This window comes from Sinocyclocheilus grahami, unplaced genomic scaffold (genome assembly GCF_001515645.1).
Source record: "Sinocyclocheilus grahami isolate Dianchi unplaced genomic scaffold, SAMN03320097.WGS_v1.1 scaffold339.1, whole genome shotgun sequence".
NCBI lineage: Eukaryota > Metazoa > Chordata > Actinopteri > Cypriniformes > Cyprinidae > Sinocyclocheilus > Sinocyclocheilus grahami.
In genome coordinates this window covers 307098-323862 of record NW_015505518.1, presented here as the reverse complement: position 1 = coordinate 323862, position 16765 = coordinate 307098, and the positions used below count along the sequence as shown (strand labels likewise).

At 38.7% G+C, this 16765-nt stretch overlaps 1 protein-coding gene across 3 annotated transcripts in view; it reads left to right on the top strand.

Moving 5' to 3' along the window:
* The window catches only part of LOC107603025 (glutamate receptor ionotropic, NMDA 2B-like), an 89212-nt gene extending 75677 nt beyond the window's left edge, over nt 1–13535 (top strand). Inside the window, exons 11-15 of one of the 3 annotated variants that reach the window (XM_016295696.1) lie at nt 1607–1767; nt 4288–4475; nt 7123–7361; nt 10702–11110; nt 12767–13535. In XM_016295696.1, the coding sequence (XP_016151182.1) occupies nt 1607–1767; nt 4288–4475; nt 7123–7361; nt 10702–11110; nt 12767–13188 (1419 nt within the window). In that variant the 3' untranslated portion in view covers nt 13189–13535. Of the gene's footprint in view, nt 1–1606; nt 1768–4287; nt 4476–7122; nt 7362–10701 lie in introns of all 3 variants that reach the window. The other 2 variants (XM_016295695.1, XM_016295693.1) reach the window with 2 other exon arrangements.
* Nucleotides 13536–16765: the final 3230 nt, after the last annotated feature.

The window sequence follows — 16765 nt, the reverse complement described above, 5'->3', positions numbered from 1 at the left end:
GGTTCCCCCCCCCCCCCCCAAAGACTGCCTTGAAATGAACGTGCCTTCACTTGATACAACAGACTCTACTTTATCCTTGGTGTTAAACAGCTAAGGTTAATTCGAACAGACTAGCCAATAAATGATTAAATATTTAAGTGCACTGTGTAATTTTTTTTTTATGTTATAAAATGTTCTGTCTCAGTTTAATGTTCAAAGACAGCTATGTGTAAGCCATTTGTGGGTTTTCTGAGGCTCTGGTGCTTTAACCCTTTAACTGTCACCGTCCCACCTGTGGGACGTTTGGCGCTCTTTTTTATTGTTGTCTTTTTTCTCTATCAAATCTTTTAGTAATCATCATAAATCATATATCATTTGAAAGCTTAGAAGCCCAAGATTCATCATGTGAACATCATTTCAAAATCAGACATTGTGTTACCATGGAAATGGTACTTTAAAATCTTTTGGCGGTCTCCTCCCCCTTAGTGGGCAGTGTCAAGTGTCATATTACAAAATGAATTACGGTCTTTTAGAATCAAAACTTTTTATAATCTTGACAAAAAACATATCATTGGAAAGGTCTGAGTCTCAGGATTCCATATTTGGTGGTTATTTTGAGATATTGACAGAGAAATCTAGACATTTGTGACAGAAAAATGCATTAAAAAATTCAATGGCATTTGGATGGCACCCGGTGGCTGTTTGTGGTATAATGCCCTAAATAAAATCTCACAGGAACCTCAATTTTTTTCATATCAACCTCAAATTTGGAACATAACTTATTTAGACATAAGGCTATAATTCAGTGAAGTGACATATTTCCAGCTGAAACTGAATATTGAGGAGAGGGTGTGGTTTTATTTTTGCACTCCTCCTCTCATCTCTCACTCATAGCAAACTAACGGTTGGAGGGGTGTGTTTAAGGATATTCTGCCCAAGCCGTCAAACTGACGTCATCAGAGAAGGAATGCAATTCCAGAGCGGAAGTAAATGGTCAGATTTTGATTAAAGATTACCAAGACAAACAATTTTTTTCAGCGGATTAACTTGCACGGATTAATTGTTCACATCAAGACTAGCAATGTAAATAAAGTCCATTCTGATTTCATGCGGCCTTTAAAAATTTGCTTTTTTTTCCAGCTTTTGGCTTAACCAATGATGTGAGTTAGGGTTAGACATATTTGGGCAACCACATGCTGACTGGTTTTGTTTTTTTTCCATGTCATCTTTGCGTGTAAAAAAATTGGGCTAATGTGAATTAGCCAACTGTTATGAAACAGAAAATAAGATTTGACTCTGAGAGGGTGCTGTAGCTTCTTTAATAATTAATGTGGTGAGATTTTGTTTTTTACTCTAAGTCATGCTTTACTTTATATGTCTAGCAAAGCTTTGAGTGTCTAGAGAACATAGTCTGTGTGTTTACACTGGAAATAGTTATATTATGAATGATGGAAAAAAAGATCTGTTGTATCTTTAAAGGTTTTTGAAATGACACCTCTCCTCACACTTTGTCCCTTGAGTGTTCATTGACAATGTGGACACCGCTGAGTTATATATATATATATATATATATATATATATATATATATATATATATATATATATTTATCGCTCTCTTTTTATCTAGTTTCAACATCCAAATGACTTCTCCCCTCCATTCCGCTTTGGTACTGTGCCCAATGGCAGCACAGAGAGAAACATAAGGAACAACTACAAAGAGATGCACTCCTATATGACCAGCTTCCACCAGAAGAACGTAAACGAGGCCCTCCACAGCCTGAAGTCGGGGTGAGAACAAAAAGAGAGAAAGATTATATCTGCATGAAAAGAATATAAAGGGTGGGAAGACAGGGAGATGAAAAGCTTGTAGGACAGCAGTAACTACAGTGTGTGAATAAGTGGGTAGGTGGATGAACTCTGGATTGACAATAGCATCAAAATGAGGCATCCTGAAGGGACTTTGTTTAAAGATGCTGATTGGTAAAGACTGGTTTTATTTTACTGTCCTTTACTTTATCAGGACTAATAGGTGCACTCAGTAATTTTTTTGTTCATATTGTGCTGGTTGATATGACTGTCATGTTGGACTAACTGAAACTTTTACCAGGTTTTTAGCTGGTCATGTAGTCTCAACATGGCAGCTCATTGGATGCAACCTACTTTATGTAAAAGATGTAAAAGCTACATAAAAGCATTTATTAGGAGTCTTCATTCCATGTGAGCATACATCATTTTAAACATTTTTTTTAAAACTGCTATTCATTTTTTATGTTTAAAACATTTTAATGAAGGAAAATTAACTGAGTACACTTTGAACCAACCCCCCCTTCATGAATCGAATTTAAAACTACAGATTTATTGGTAACACTTTACAATACAGTTCCATTTGTTAACATTAGTTAACTACATTAGATAACATGAACTAACAATGAAAAATAATTCAGAAGCATCTTAGTTACTTTTAATTTCAACATTCACTAATACTAATATATACAAAAAAATATTAAAATCAAAAGTTGCAGCTATCTGTTTATATTATTTAATGAACCTAAGCTAGCATGAACTACCAATGAACAGTTGTATTTATTAACTAACACTAACAAATATTAAAGGGTTACTCCACCCCAAAATGAAACTTTTGTCATTAATCACTTACCCCCATGTCATGTCAAACCCGTAAAAGCTTAATTCGTCTTCGGAACACAATTTAAGATATTTTGGATGAAAACCGGGAGGCTTGTGACTGTCCCATTGACTGCCAAGTAAATTACACTGTCGAGGTCCAGAAAAGTATGAAAGACATCGTCAAAATAGTCCATCTGCCATCAGTGGTTCAATCTGAATTTCACGAAGCGATGATAATACTTTTTGTACACAAAGAAAACAAAAATAATGACTTTATTCAACAATTCGTCTCATCCACGTCACCATAGCGCCATTTTGGAGAATATCCACTGAACGCAAATGGCGTATGCTGTTCTGTGTCAGCCGCACCACACGGCTTTCATCCAAAATATCTTAAATTGTGTTCCGAAGACGAACTAAGCTTTTACAGGTTTGGAACGACATGGGGGTAAGTGATTAATGACAACATTTTCATTTTGGGGTGGAGTAACCCTTTCATGAATATTGTAACAAATGCATTGCTTGTTTAATGCTTATGTAATGCTTTAACATTAACTAATGAGACCTTATAATAAAGTGGGTTTTTTTTTTTTTACTACAGACATATCTTGCAGTAAGTCATAGTTTTTAAGCATTTTTAAATACCTTTTTGACTTCTCAAGTTGGTTTTAAATGGTCTATCAGTTTGACAAATTAATTTTTAAAAGTACAAATTCCATGTAGTCTCATATGGGGGTAAGTGATTAATGACAACATTTTCATTTTGGGGTGGAGTAACCCTTTCATGAATATTGTAACAAATGCATTGCTTGTTTAATGCTTATGTAATGCTTTAACATTAACTAATGAGACCTTATAATAAAGTGGGGTTTTTTTTTTACTACAGACATATCTTGCAGTAAGTCATAGTTTTTAAGCATTTTTAAATACCTTTTTGACTTCTCAAGTTGGTTTTAAATGGTCTATCAGTTTGACAAATTAATTTTTAAAAGTACAAATTCCATGTAGTCTCTAACTTAAGATGAGCTCATAAAAGATGCATAATAATTAGATACAAGTCAGATACAATCAGTTTTAGGTATAGTTTAGGACACCACACTATATCTTAACATTGAACTTTGTCCTAAAGTGCTGGCGGTTTACCTGAAGTTACCCCTCATTTCCAACACACAGTTCCCAGGAAATATGTTTTCTTTTTCTTGTTTTTTTAACAATACCATTTAGCTGTTTATTTGTTGCTGACCAGAAAAAAAGTAACACAGATGTGTTTGGCACAGGTTAATTATCAGTAACTTAACCTAAAACCATAAGAAATGTCATTACTTCAAATGAAATAAGCATTAAGTGAAATAAATATAAAAGAACAAAAACTTACTTGATTACAGCTAGTTGCCAAAGCAAAATCACTCGTTGTTTACAGTTGAAAGACTAAAATAACTAAATAAACTAAATCTTAACAAAAACTAAAAAAAAAAAACTAAAACTAATAAAAGTGACAAAAAAACAAAATTACTAAAACATGAAAAAATGAAAGCTGTAAATATAAAACAAAAATTCTAAATAATGACAAAATGTATATTAAGTATATCAGTGATACTAAAATAACACTGGTTTGCCAGTGTTTAATGTTTGCCAAGGCCTTACCAACATTCTAACATATGACTCCTCTCCCTCCCCGTGTAGTAAATTGGATGCATTCATCTACGATGCAGCGGTCTTGAACTACATGGCCGGACGTGATGAAGGCTGTAAACTGGTGACCATCGGCAGTGGTTATATCTTTGCTACTACAGGGTATGGCATTGCCATTCAGAAAGACTCAGGCTGGAAGAGGGCAGTGGACCTCGCCATTCTGCAGCTCTTTGGAGATGGTAAAGACTGATTTTAAAAAAAAAGTAATTTATGATGAATTAGCCACCAGTCTTAATCTGCATTAATTAGTTCAAGATAAAAGATATTTAGGGGAAATTCACAATGAATCTGCGTTGTCTACATTGTTTTAGCATCTGATTCACTAAAAAAATTCTGCGAGTTTCGTGACCGCACAGACACGCCCAAAAATTCAACTGAGCGAATTGCATGATGCAAGGTTATAAAAGATAGCAGACAGCGCCTGGTTAAAATGGATTATGGGTGGTTAATGAGTAAGACGTTTTTTCCGATTAAATCCTGTTTACAAAAGTGGCGCGGATGTGTAGAGAATTCACAGCTTGAGATGTTTACTTCATTCACTTCTTCTTTAAATGATTCTCAATGTGCCCTCAAGGCAAACAGTTTTGAAGAATACCTGGCAAGAGATGACAAGTGTCGACACTGTCTGTTAGAACGCCAACAATTATGCCACAAAATTGTAACGATAGATGTGTGAAAATATGGCATCATTTTTTTCTCCAAGCTTCCTTTGTGGGAGATTCACATTCTGTTAAAGCATAATAAAGCTAATATTGAATTAACGTACTCATCAAATCAAGGACTCGTCTCATAATATGCTTTGTAATAATATAAATTACTATAGGTTACACAGGTGATGCAAAAGTAAAGCTAAAGGTGTTTTAAGTTCTCTTTCATATTAGTCTGTTTGCACAATGGATATGACGTTCATGATTATTATATAAAATACAGTATATAGTTGCATTAAATATGGAGGGGGAAATGTGTAAATAAGCAATGTACAAATTTAAGTTGTCGATGGGAATATGAGATTTGCCAATGTGAAGCAAATTTACTGTAGCAATTATATAAATGTATATATAAAAAACTAATACTTTTATTCAGCAAGGATGCATTAAATTGATCAGATGTAACAGTAAAGACCTTTATGATGTTACAAAAGATTTATATTTCAAATAAATGCTGTCCTTTGAACTTTCTATTCATCAACGAATCCTGAAAAAATGATCACGGCTTCCACAAAAATATTAAGCAGCACAACTGTTTTCAACATTTATAATTATAAGAAATGTTTTTTGAGCAGCAAGTCTGCATATTATATTCTGAAGGATCATGTGACACTGAAGACTGGAGTAATGATGTTGAAAATTCAGTTTTACCTTCACAGGAATCAATTACATTTTAAAATGTGTATAAGTAAATTTGTATTTGTAATTAGTATACAATATATAAAGAATACTAATTGTAATACTAATACTAATACTAATGTACTAAGTAACTATAATAGCTGTACTGTACCAGCAATAGATGTATAGCATTGAAAAGTGTTTATCTCCACATCTCTAATTCAGTTTGATTCGAGTGCTTTCCTAGTGATCCAGATCCAGGGGCCATTTCTAGAAATCATCCTCTCTTCCCCAAACTGCATCCGAGATGACAAGCTGTTTGGAACACATCCAAAGACACATGCAGAACATGCCCTATGCACCCATACACGCATAAACAGTGTTAATAATTTTAGACACTTAAGATGGCATTTTGTAAGGAGATCTTATAGATACTGTATATGGGCACAGTCATAGAAAATTCTATCAGATTGGCTTGTAGACATATTTATATAATATATGCCCTACTTAATGATTCCTCATGCATGCATGGTATGTCATGCAAGCGGGACACATTAGATTAGATCAGTGGCAAGGTGAGTGTTCATATGCATATTGACAAGCAGGCAGTGCACCTTGGTTCAACACACTGATAGCAGTATGGAATCAGAAAGGTACGGTTGGGTGTATCACATGGAATATAATCCAGCATATGATCCAGTAGCAATTAGCAAGAATATAGTCATATTTGCAAGTGTCAAGGAAGCGCTTGTGTTATCTGAAAAGTACACTGGGAAGGCATCAACTGTGTGACATATACATGTAGGTACACATGAATCCACCGGCACAGCATGTGAACACACGCACGCACATTCACCCTCACATAGGTGTTGGGTTTTTGACTGATTTGAAAGCTAAAGTCACTGACTACCGTTCCTAGTGTGGCATAGAACTGCAGCCACTGAATGGATGGATCCTTTTGCATGTGTGTTTTTTTGTGTGTGAATTATTGAGTATGAGAAGAAGTATATTTGTGTGTATCTGCATTTGTCCCTAAAGACAGACCTGCAGAACACCTAATGGTGTTTTGGAGTTTGATCCTGTCCGTCCTATGTGGGCTGTCAGGCCCCTTAGGGCCCTTATTAGAGCTGGGAACCAAATCTCAAGTGACTCCCATAAGCAATCATTAATGAGACGAGAGCTGCAGTGTGTATGAGTTGGATTAATCCGTCATGACAAATGTTACACTTCACAGGGGCTGTAATTTGTTTACTGTGCACAGTTTTGTGGGGGCTCTAAATAAATTCAGTGCTGAAACGCATTGAAATCGTCAGGGATAGACAAACGTGAACAGACACGTCAGCTAACAGTAAAGCTCAAGAGCACTCGAAGCCCACAGACACACAAAACACACAGCTGGAGAGGCAGAAAGTAAAAATTCAAAGATGCACAAACAATCACTCTTTTTCTAACCCACATTCAAATGCTAGAAAGTGCAATCTTTTTTTGTCCTCCTTTGTAGGTGAGATGGAGGAATTCGAGGCCCTGTGGCTGACTGGCATCTGCCACAATGAGAAAAATGAGGTGATGAGCAGTCAGCTGGATGTAGACAACATGGCAGGTGTGTTCTACATGCTGGGAGCTGCAATGGCCCTGTCCCTAATCACATTCATCGCAGAGCACCTCTTCTACTGGCAACTGCGATTCTGCTTCATGGGTGTGTGCTCAGGCAAGCCCGGCTTCACCTTCTCCATCAGCAGGGTGAGTGGAAGGTTCACTTTTGATCTGAAGCAAACAAACACCAAGGATAATTTTACTATTATTCTGGAGCCAACGGCCTATCGAGTTTGTGAAGCTTTGGAGATTAGGAGCGCAGATAAGAGATATATTATACTGCTAATCAATTTCTTCATTGTAATCTGTCTTGTTTTCCAGTCAAAATTTCTTTCCTATAATTAAATTTGTGATGAAAGTAGTGACAGATCTTGTTTCTGGACTGTGACGTACATCCAAGTGTAACAGATTATCCCCCCCAAAAAAGTAACAGTGTAGGCAGGGACTTCATTCTACACTGAACAAAATTATAAACGCAACACTTTTGTTTTTGCCCCCATTTTTCATGAGTTGAACTCAAAGATCTAAGACTTTTTCTATGTACACAAAAGGCCTATATCTCTCAAATCTGTCTAAATCTGTGTTAGTGAACACTTCTCCTTTGCCGAGATAATCCATCCACCTCACAGGTGTGGCATATCAAGATGCTGATTAGACAGCATGATTATTGCACAGGTGTGCCTTAGGCTGGCCACAATAAAAGGCCACTCTAAAATGTGCAGTTTTATCACACAGCACAATGCCACAGATGTCGCAAGTTTTGAGGGAGCGTGCAATTGGCATGCTGACTGCAGGAATGTCCACCAGAGCTGTTGCCCGTGAATTGAATGTTAATTTCTCTACCATAAGCCGTCTCCAAAGGTGTTTCAGGGAATTTGGCAGTACATCCAACCGGCCTCACAACCGCAGACCACGTGTAACCACACCAGCCCAGGACCTCCATATCCAGCATCTTCACCTACAAGATCATCTGAGACCAGCCAACCGGAGAGCTGCTGCAATAATCGGTTTGCATAACCAAAGAATTTCTGCACAAACTGTCAGAAACCGTCTCAGGGAAGCTCATCTGCATGCTTGTCGTCCTCATCAGAGTCTCGACCTGACTGCAGTTCGTCGTCGTAACCGACTTGAGTGGGCAAATGCTCACATTCGATGGCGTCTGGCACTTTGGAGAGGTGTTCTCTTCACGGATGAATCCCAGTTTTCACTGTACAGGGCAGATGACAGACAGCGTGTATGGCGTCGTGTGGGTGAGCGTCGTGTGGGTCAGCTCATGAAAAATGGGGGCAAAAACAAAAGTGTTGCGTTTATAATTTTGTTCAGTATATGTATCGTTATTTGATTGGATTTCGAGATGTGGGAGTTGCACACAAAAGTAGCAGCAGATGAACTTGAGCTTGCAGGGAGTGGGGTTTAAGCAGTCTAAATTATTGGAGAAGTCCTACATATGACATTTTGAATAAAGATTACAAGGTCAAAAGTCATCATAAGCAAGTATGAATTGTTCACAATAAGATCTATTAACATACATTTAGAATATATTTCATTTCATGGCAAATTTAAAACAAGATAAATTTGAAATGTCAAAAAATATAACTTAAATGTAAATATATATTATCTGTCATCTGCAGATAACTAAAATTACTTTTTAAAATAAAATGTGCAGTGTATAAGCGTTTTCTTCATATTATAATTATTATGTCAACATTGATTTTTATGCTGATAAAGCCACAACAGATTTACTTATTTATTTTGGTACATATTTATTTTTGTACATTTAAGCCATTCTGTTTCTTTCGTTCTGATGTGTGTGGGGGAAACGTCAATGCCCATTTTGCACATATGCAACATTACTGTATAAATCAGACCCCTGATCTTGAGCTAACAGGGCAAAGCAACAGTCTCATTCTAGACATTTGGACATCAAATAATGCCTCAAGCGATTTGGAGTGGTGCCATGACCCACATAAGGGCGGGAATGAACACAGAAAGAGTAAATATCAGTTTATGTGACCAAACTGGCAAGTGACTCAAACATAAACCTGGGTTTACCTGAGTTCACAAATTATTGAGGCTAAAAGGATAAATGATTGCCACAAGGGCAATTTGTATGACCAGTTTCCTTAGCTACAAGTAAAACGATTTTCTTCCTAGATATATTTCCCTTTGAGATGTAGATGCGTGTTTGAACACTAGCTGTGTGGAGGTAAGAAGAATCTAAAATGAATGTGGTGGTGGGGGGGGGGCAACATACAAAATGGAAGGGAAAGGCACCTCTCAGGAGAAAGAAGGAAAGAGAAAGAGAAATGAGATAACACTGAATGGAGAATATGTCCCAACCCAATCGGATTGAAGGGTCAGGAGATGAATGAGAATAAGAGTCACAGTGGGAAGGATGACCTGAAAAAAAGTCAGAAGGTAGAGAAGATAAGAGGAACATAAAGAGAGGAGGGAAAAAATACACAAGAGTGGACAGACACCAAGCATGACTAAGAGCAAGACAGGAAACATTTTTGACATGTTGCCTCACTAGAGGGATGGACCGCCAGTAGAAGAGTAACCTTTAGCCTTTGAAATGTTTTGAAGAGAGTTCTATTTGTTCTACATATTTTTCATGTATTGTTTGTTATGAAATGGTGTTCGTGGTTTATAAATAAATAAATAGACATTCCATTATAGTTCATCACAAGCACCCAGCAGTTTAAAAGATATTGAAGTATTTTGACTTCAAGCCAGTTTTACAATACCACATTTGCCATTAAGAAATTAGTTTGATAAAATACAACCTAAACTAAACAGATAAATGGATTAAAATGCAGTAAATCTGCATCACTAGTGAATGAGCTGGAGAGGTTTATTAGAATATTGTGTAATTAATTTGTCAAGGAAGTTATGAAGGAGAGACACAGAGGAGTAGACACAGTGGTGTCAGCTGAATTTTAATCCCATTGATTAAAGACATTGATAGGCAGTCAAAACCAGAGTTACTGCAACCCTGTCATCATTAATCAGAACTTCTATCGCCCCTGCCGTTTCCCTTTCTTGAACATACTTTGTTCTATTTTCCTCTCTCCTTTCATCCCTTTCTGTTTCCCTCATTTTCCTTTCTCTGCTCTTGTACACATAATGTCAAAAGTTTAAAGACAATGATAAAAAACTTTTTTTTTTACACGTGATAAATATGAAATCCCTAGAAATGTTTTTTAAAATTTAGAATTGTCCTCTAGCATACTTTATAAAACTAATCTAAAGCATATAGAAGACTGTCAGAATTACAAAATAATTTTAAAACATAAAAACTAAGTGATTTGACTTGAAGGGACTTGACAAAAGGCTAAGCCTTGCGACTTGACATGAACTTAGCATCAGAATTTTAAAAATATTTGCTGCTAATTAAACTTTTCATTAAACAATAGTCTAATCCCACTTTGTTTGTTCTTTCTCCTTTCCTTTGTTTTTGCTTTCCCTCATTTTATCTGTCCAACAGGGCATCTACAGTTGCATCCATGGTGTTCAGATTGAAGAGAACAAATCAGCCCTTAACTCACCATCGGCCACTATGAACATGAGCATGAACAACACCCACTCCAACATTCTCCGTTTGTTGCGTACTGCCAAAAACATGACCTCTGTGCCTGGGGTCAATGGTTCACCTCGCAGTGCATTGGACTACAGCCATCGTGAGTCAGCCGTTTATGACATCAGTGAACACCGGCGCAGCCTAGTAGGCCACACAGACTGCAAGCCTCCACCGTACCTGCCAGAGGATAACATGTTCAGCGACTATGTAAGCGAAGTGGAGAGGACTTTTGGGAATTTGCACCTGAAGGACAGCAACCTGTACCAGGATCATTACCTACACCACCATGGGGGCACGGGATCCGAACTGGCTCTCGGTATGTCGGGTCCCCTGCCTAACCGACCTCATAGCTTAGGGAGTGCCAGTTCATTGGAGGGTGGGTATGATTGTGACAGCTTAGGGGGAGGGGTAGCGCCCATCTTCACCACCCAGCCACGGCAGTCGCTGACACATCGGAACAGTGAAAAGTTTGACCTGATCGCGGGTCACCCAACCCAGTCAAGCTTCAAGTCTGGCCTGCCTGATCTATATGGAAAGTTCTCCTTCAAGGGTGGGGCATCCAGTTCAGGGTTTATTGCAGGACATGACAGGTACTGCGGGGGAGGTGGGGTGGGATCAGGAGGGGATGATGGAAACATTCGATCCGACGTGTCCGATATTTCCACTCACACCGTGACCTATGGGAACCTCGAAGGACATGGCAAACGGCGCAAACAGTACAGGGACAGCTTAAAAAAGAGACCCGCTTCTGCCAAGTCTCGCCGTGAGCAGGATGAGATTGAGCTTGGCTTCAGGAGACGACCCCACCATACAATCCATCATCATCATCACCACCATCATTCAGCAACACAAGCCCACCGCTCAGCCACCCCACCCGTGGAGCGCAAGAGCCAGAGAGGTGGTAACTGCACCTCTTATCTATTCAGAGACAAAGAGAATTTGAGGGACTTCTATGTGGACCAGTTTCGAACCAAGGAAGAGGCATCCCCATGGGAGCATTTGGATTTAAGTGATGCTCCAGGAATGGGTGGAGGAGTGGGACTGGGCGGAGGCAGTTGCAGTGGAGTAGTTAGTAGCGGTGGTGCTGGGGGAGCGTGCACTAGTTTGGTTCCCATGGAAGATTTCCTGAAAGGTAAATCCAAGAAGACAGAATGTAAGGGTGGAATGGGAGGAGGATCACCTGGGCAACAGGGCCATGCATGCTGGGAAAAGGGCATCGGAGGGGTGGGAGGGTTGGCCGGAGGGGATTGGGAATGTCGCAATTGCCACAGTGGAGGGGTTGGAAGTGGAGGAAGCAAGCCAGTTTGCATGCATGGGGGAGGCGGGGTTGGGGGAGTAGGGGGAACCAGTGGAGGGAGTGGACAAATCTCAAGCCGCCCTAGTTCAGCCACCTGCAAGCGGTGTGATTCGTGCAAGAAACCGGGCAACTTGTATGACATCAGTGAGGACAACCACCTCCTTCTCTTGGATCAAACTGGGGGCAAGCACCCTCTGGAGAGTGGAAAGGGAGGGGGAGGGGGAGGCACAGGGGCCCAAACCCAGGTACAGAGGCGGAAATTTGGCCCAGGTGGTAAGGTTTTGCGCAGGCAGCATTCTTATGACACATTTGTAGAGCTGCAGAAGGAAGGGGCGGGCAGGATGGGTGGGTTTGGAGGCAGTGGCGGAGCATCAATGCTTCCTCCACCCCGAAGTGTGAGCCTAAAAGACAGAGACCGCTACATGGATGGCGCGAGCCCCTACGCACAGATGTTTGAGCAGTATGCAGGAGGGGAGCGGGAAACATCATATTTTGGGGACAGAGGGAAGGGTGGGGGTTCATCATTTAGCTTATTCCATGGGGGTGAAGGTGGGTTGCACCGTCGCTCCGTGGGTGAGAGAGACACGAGGGACAGGGATAGAGGCATGATGGGAGGAGGTGTGGGCGGTACCCGAGGGGTCGGGACTTACTCCTTGTCTAAATCTCTCTACCCAGATAAGGTGAACCAGAACCCATTCATCCCAACCTTCGGCGACGACCAGTGTCTATTACATGGCGCCAAATCATACTACATCAAAAAGCAGCAGGCACAGCCGCAGCAGCAACAGATGCCACAACAGCAGCAGCAGCAACAGCTCCTCAACAACAGTCGGGCTGACTTCCGGGGCTCCATGGGGGTGACTTCCTATTTGCCTGCCTCCGCAACTTCTGGGGTATTGTCCAATGTGGCCCCTCGGTTCCCCAAGGAGCTATGTCTGGGCGGGCCTCTTGGCAACCACCACGGTGGAGGACCTAGCAACAACAAGCTGCTGTCAGCAAGGGATGGGTTAGGAATGGGTCAAGGACAGAGACCGTTTAATGGCTCGAGCAACGGACATGTTTACGAGAAGCTTTCCAGTATAGAGTCTGATGTCTGAAGAGGGGAGTCAGAAACAGATAGAAATGCAGAAAAGAAGCCAACGGACATGCAGCATGATGATTGAGAGAAAACTGATGAAAAGGCAGTGTGTAATTAGTTCCTTCATGCTCACAAAAAGAAGAGGAAACCGTATGTGAGGAACTGACTCATGCTTTCATTAAGTTATGCGGATCATGCGCTGCCAAGCATACGTATGTAAATAGAGCGAGGGGACCTGCCCACTGTCGAAAAGTTGAGATTAGGGGGAAAAACCTGTTTATTCCTCTCTTTTATTCTCATGTTTTTGTATATCCCACTATTTTCCTGCTCCGAACATTAAAATTGCGGCCAATCCAGATGGAGACAACCAAGTACAATCCTTTGTACAATTGTGGATGGAAATCAGTTACTCTTTTTAAGCAACAGGGTAAAACTTACAATAATTGTATTGATAATGTTCTTTATAATAATATTATTATATATTATTACAATGTTTATGATGTTTAATTTGGGCTTGGTTTCTGGATGTTTTATGCTGTTATATATTTGTACTGTAGTTTCAGTTCTTAGTTAACAAACCACTTTGCGGGAGGCTTTTTTGATTTGTCAACTGAGCTTATTTGATTGTTAATTGAGTTGTAGACAAACTTGGATTCCATAAAGTTTCTTTATTATTGGTTATTCAAGTTTATTTTACCAGTATGGAGTGCTGTAAAATGTGTGTGCAAGGCATGATTTGCAAAGTACTTCAGCTGTACTTGAGATATCATTGTGAAGGAAATGTATTCTTATCACTTTATTTTATAGTGTTCCGTTTGTTAGAACAACATTGGTTTAATACACAGCACGTTATGTGCCTTACCAAGACTTACAGAACGCCTGATTTACAGGTCATATTGACATGGTAACTTTCTGGTCACTGCACACAGACTTATCATTGGCTGATTCATATTATTCTAGAAACTTCCTTTTAACATTATAAGCACTGATATGGAATAATGAGGAGACGTAAAGTAGGCTGAATGTGTTCATAGTATTAATCTTTAGAACTAGGTTCTAAAGAGAACCAGATGAATTATCATTCTTCTAGGAACGTAGGATATTTGAGGTTTGCACAACATTGTACAGTGCACAGTATCCTTCCTGAGAGTTGAGACATGGGGTGTTACATTTGTATGGTGTTACCTATAATATTGAAACCAATATCGATTAATTATTTTTTTCTTCACCTTCCCCCATTTTTGAGGAAGTCTTTGATCAAGCAGCAAAATAACAACCGAGTCATGGATTTGTTTCTTCTTAGAATGCATTTAGTACTGGATATGCTTATCTTGACTTTCCTTACTGTGCACGCCAGTGCACAGTATGTAGGTTTTTGCAAGATTCTCAGCAAATACTTGCATTTTGTCATGTAAATATTCATTTTTTTTCCACTCTGTACAGTAAATGGACAGAAAGGATGTAACTCTATGGATTCATTTTTTACCATATTGGTTGGATGATATTTTAAGAATTACGGTTAAGGTTAACAATCCAACTGTGCTGCAAAATTTATCAGATAAAAATCAATGGTATGGATAAACTAAGAATTTTTTCTATATCCTCCCTATTGTTTTTCAGACTAATACAATCCTTTACTGCACCTTTACAGCAGAAGTGAACCTTTCTAGATACATCAGTTTATGCCAGTCAGAGTGCTTTTTTTAACAACATAAAACATGATAATGATGGGAATGACTCCAGTTATTTCCCATATCCATTTGATGGTAATTTGCAGTTTTTATACCCACTTATATGAAGTAGAGGTATTTCTCAGGAATTTTAGATGGGCACAGTCAAAAAGAAACATTTCATTTAACTAAATTGCCTAATTACCTAAATCAATAAACCACTGAACTCATTTAATTGGATAAACGAGAGCCAGTTGAGGTTTGTTGTAAGTATTTAGGACTCTCTCTCGCTCTCTCTCTTTTTACATTTTATTTTTAAATTGTTTTTTAAACCAGGAATTAATTCATGGCAGGGCAGTCTGAAGACATGGTCTTTTGTTGAATTGTTGGCCCTCAGCTTAGATAAAATCCTTTACTTGAAGTTTGTTGTGTTTACTGCAGATTTAGTTTATACATTTTCTTTGTGAATGAACTGTTAGCCAAACAGATCTCCACTTTAAGCACAATATTTATAATATTTGGTTTATAATTGATGTATAGCTATCGATTTGTGAATTTTTATCTTAACTTTTTGCCACATTCTTTTTGACTCAGTTGTCTTTGTGTGAGAGTTTGTGTTTAAGACGAGCATGCATGTCTGACTTATTTATTGCCATTTCTTTAGTGTTTCATTTATGTCTATTTAGATATCGTGCCTGCTCTTTGTGGGTGCAATATGTTGATAAATTGCACATCATACAGGTTCGGGTTGTACAACAGATGTGGTGAGTTTATTGAACTGATAAGATCTTTGAAAATGGATATGTATGGAATAATAACTCATTAGGGAAATTAACAGGCAATCCCAAATTTGGGTGATTTCATTAGGAATACTGCCACTAGTTAAGCATATTTTTTAAAGACCATTCTTTTGTCCATGTAAGGCTAATTGTGTCTTTGTAACAAGATTTTTTCACTTGCTCTCACAAAACCTTTCTTTGCATGGAACCATGTTTTTAAAGTACCCTTAAGATTTTTTATGCTTGGTCAACTTTTCTCATTTTAGTTTTATTTAATAAATCCTTTAAAGATATCTCATAAGATATCTCATAACAGTGTGGCATTTCTTTAAGAGCTATAGATGTGATAACAGACTTAGACCACTGCATTTCCTGTCAGTCTCTGTGTTTCTATCAGAGAGTCGAGCTTATAGTTTTTAGTAATAGTACTATGTATAAGTAGTATTGTTTGATTGGGTGTGTGAGTGTCAGGGACAGGTGACTTTGCTCTTCCTGAAAGGCTTTCCAGTTTTATCTTTCATTTTAACTCACACTTTAAAGATGTGGCCTTGTAAAAGCACACTAATATCATTTGATAAACACAGGTTTAATGTGAGACGACATTTTCAGCAGAAGATACAAGGGAGGTGGGCGGAAAGGACAGGAAGGATAGTAGCCAGTGTTTCGTGTCATTTGTTTTATTTCCCTTCTCATTCATTATCATTTGAACTAATCTTTTTCTTGATGACTGGTAGGATAACACTGCAGTAGTTTGTCATTTTAATGCCCTCCCCAGTAAGGTGTCACATATGATTGTAGGTGTATCTGAAATCATATGCTTGATTACCTCTGTATGCGAGTGGACATGTGTGCGTGCAGGTGTCTGTGTGTGCACGTGTGTATGTGTGTGTGTATGAAAAGGAACAGAGCACAGTGCAATGGTTATCTATTATGTCTGCTGTAAATAATTATGTCCCCTTTCCATAGCCTTTTAATATATGGAGACAAATATTTAAAATAATGAAATTTGAGATACATTTTTGTCTGGAAGATTTTTTATAGCCACATGGGGAAAAGTTATTAGACCACTGGACCAGGAGCACAGTGCCATTCTAATAGCATCCGAGAATCAGAATTTAAGACAAAAATTACACCTTGTCTTCAATTC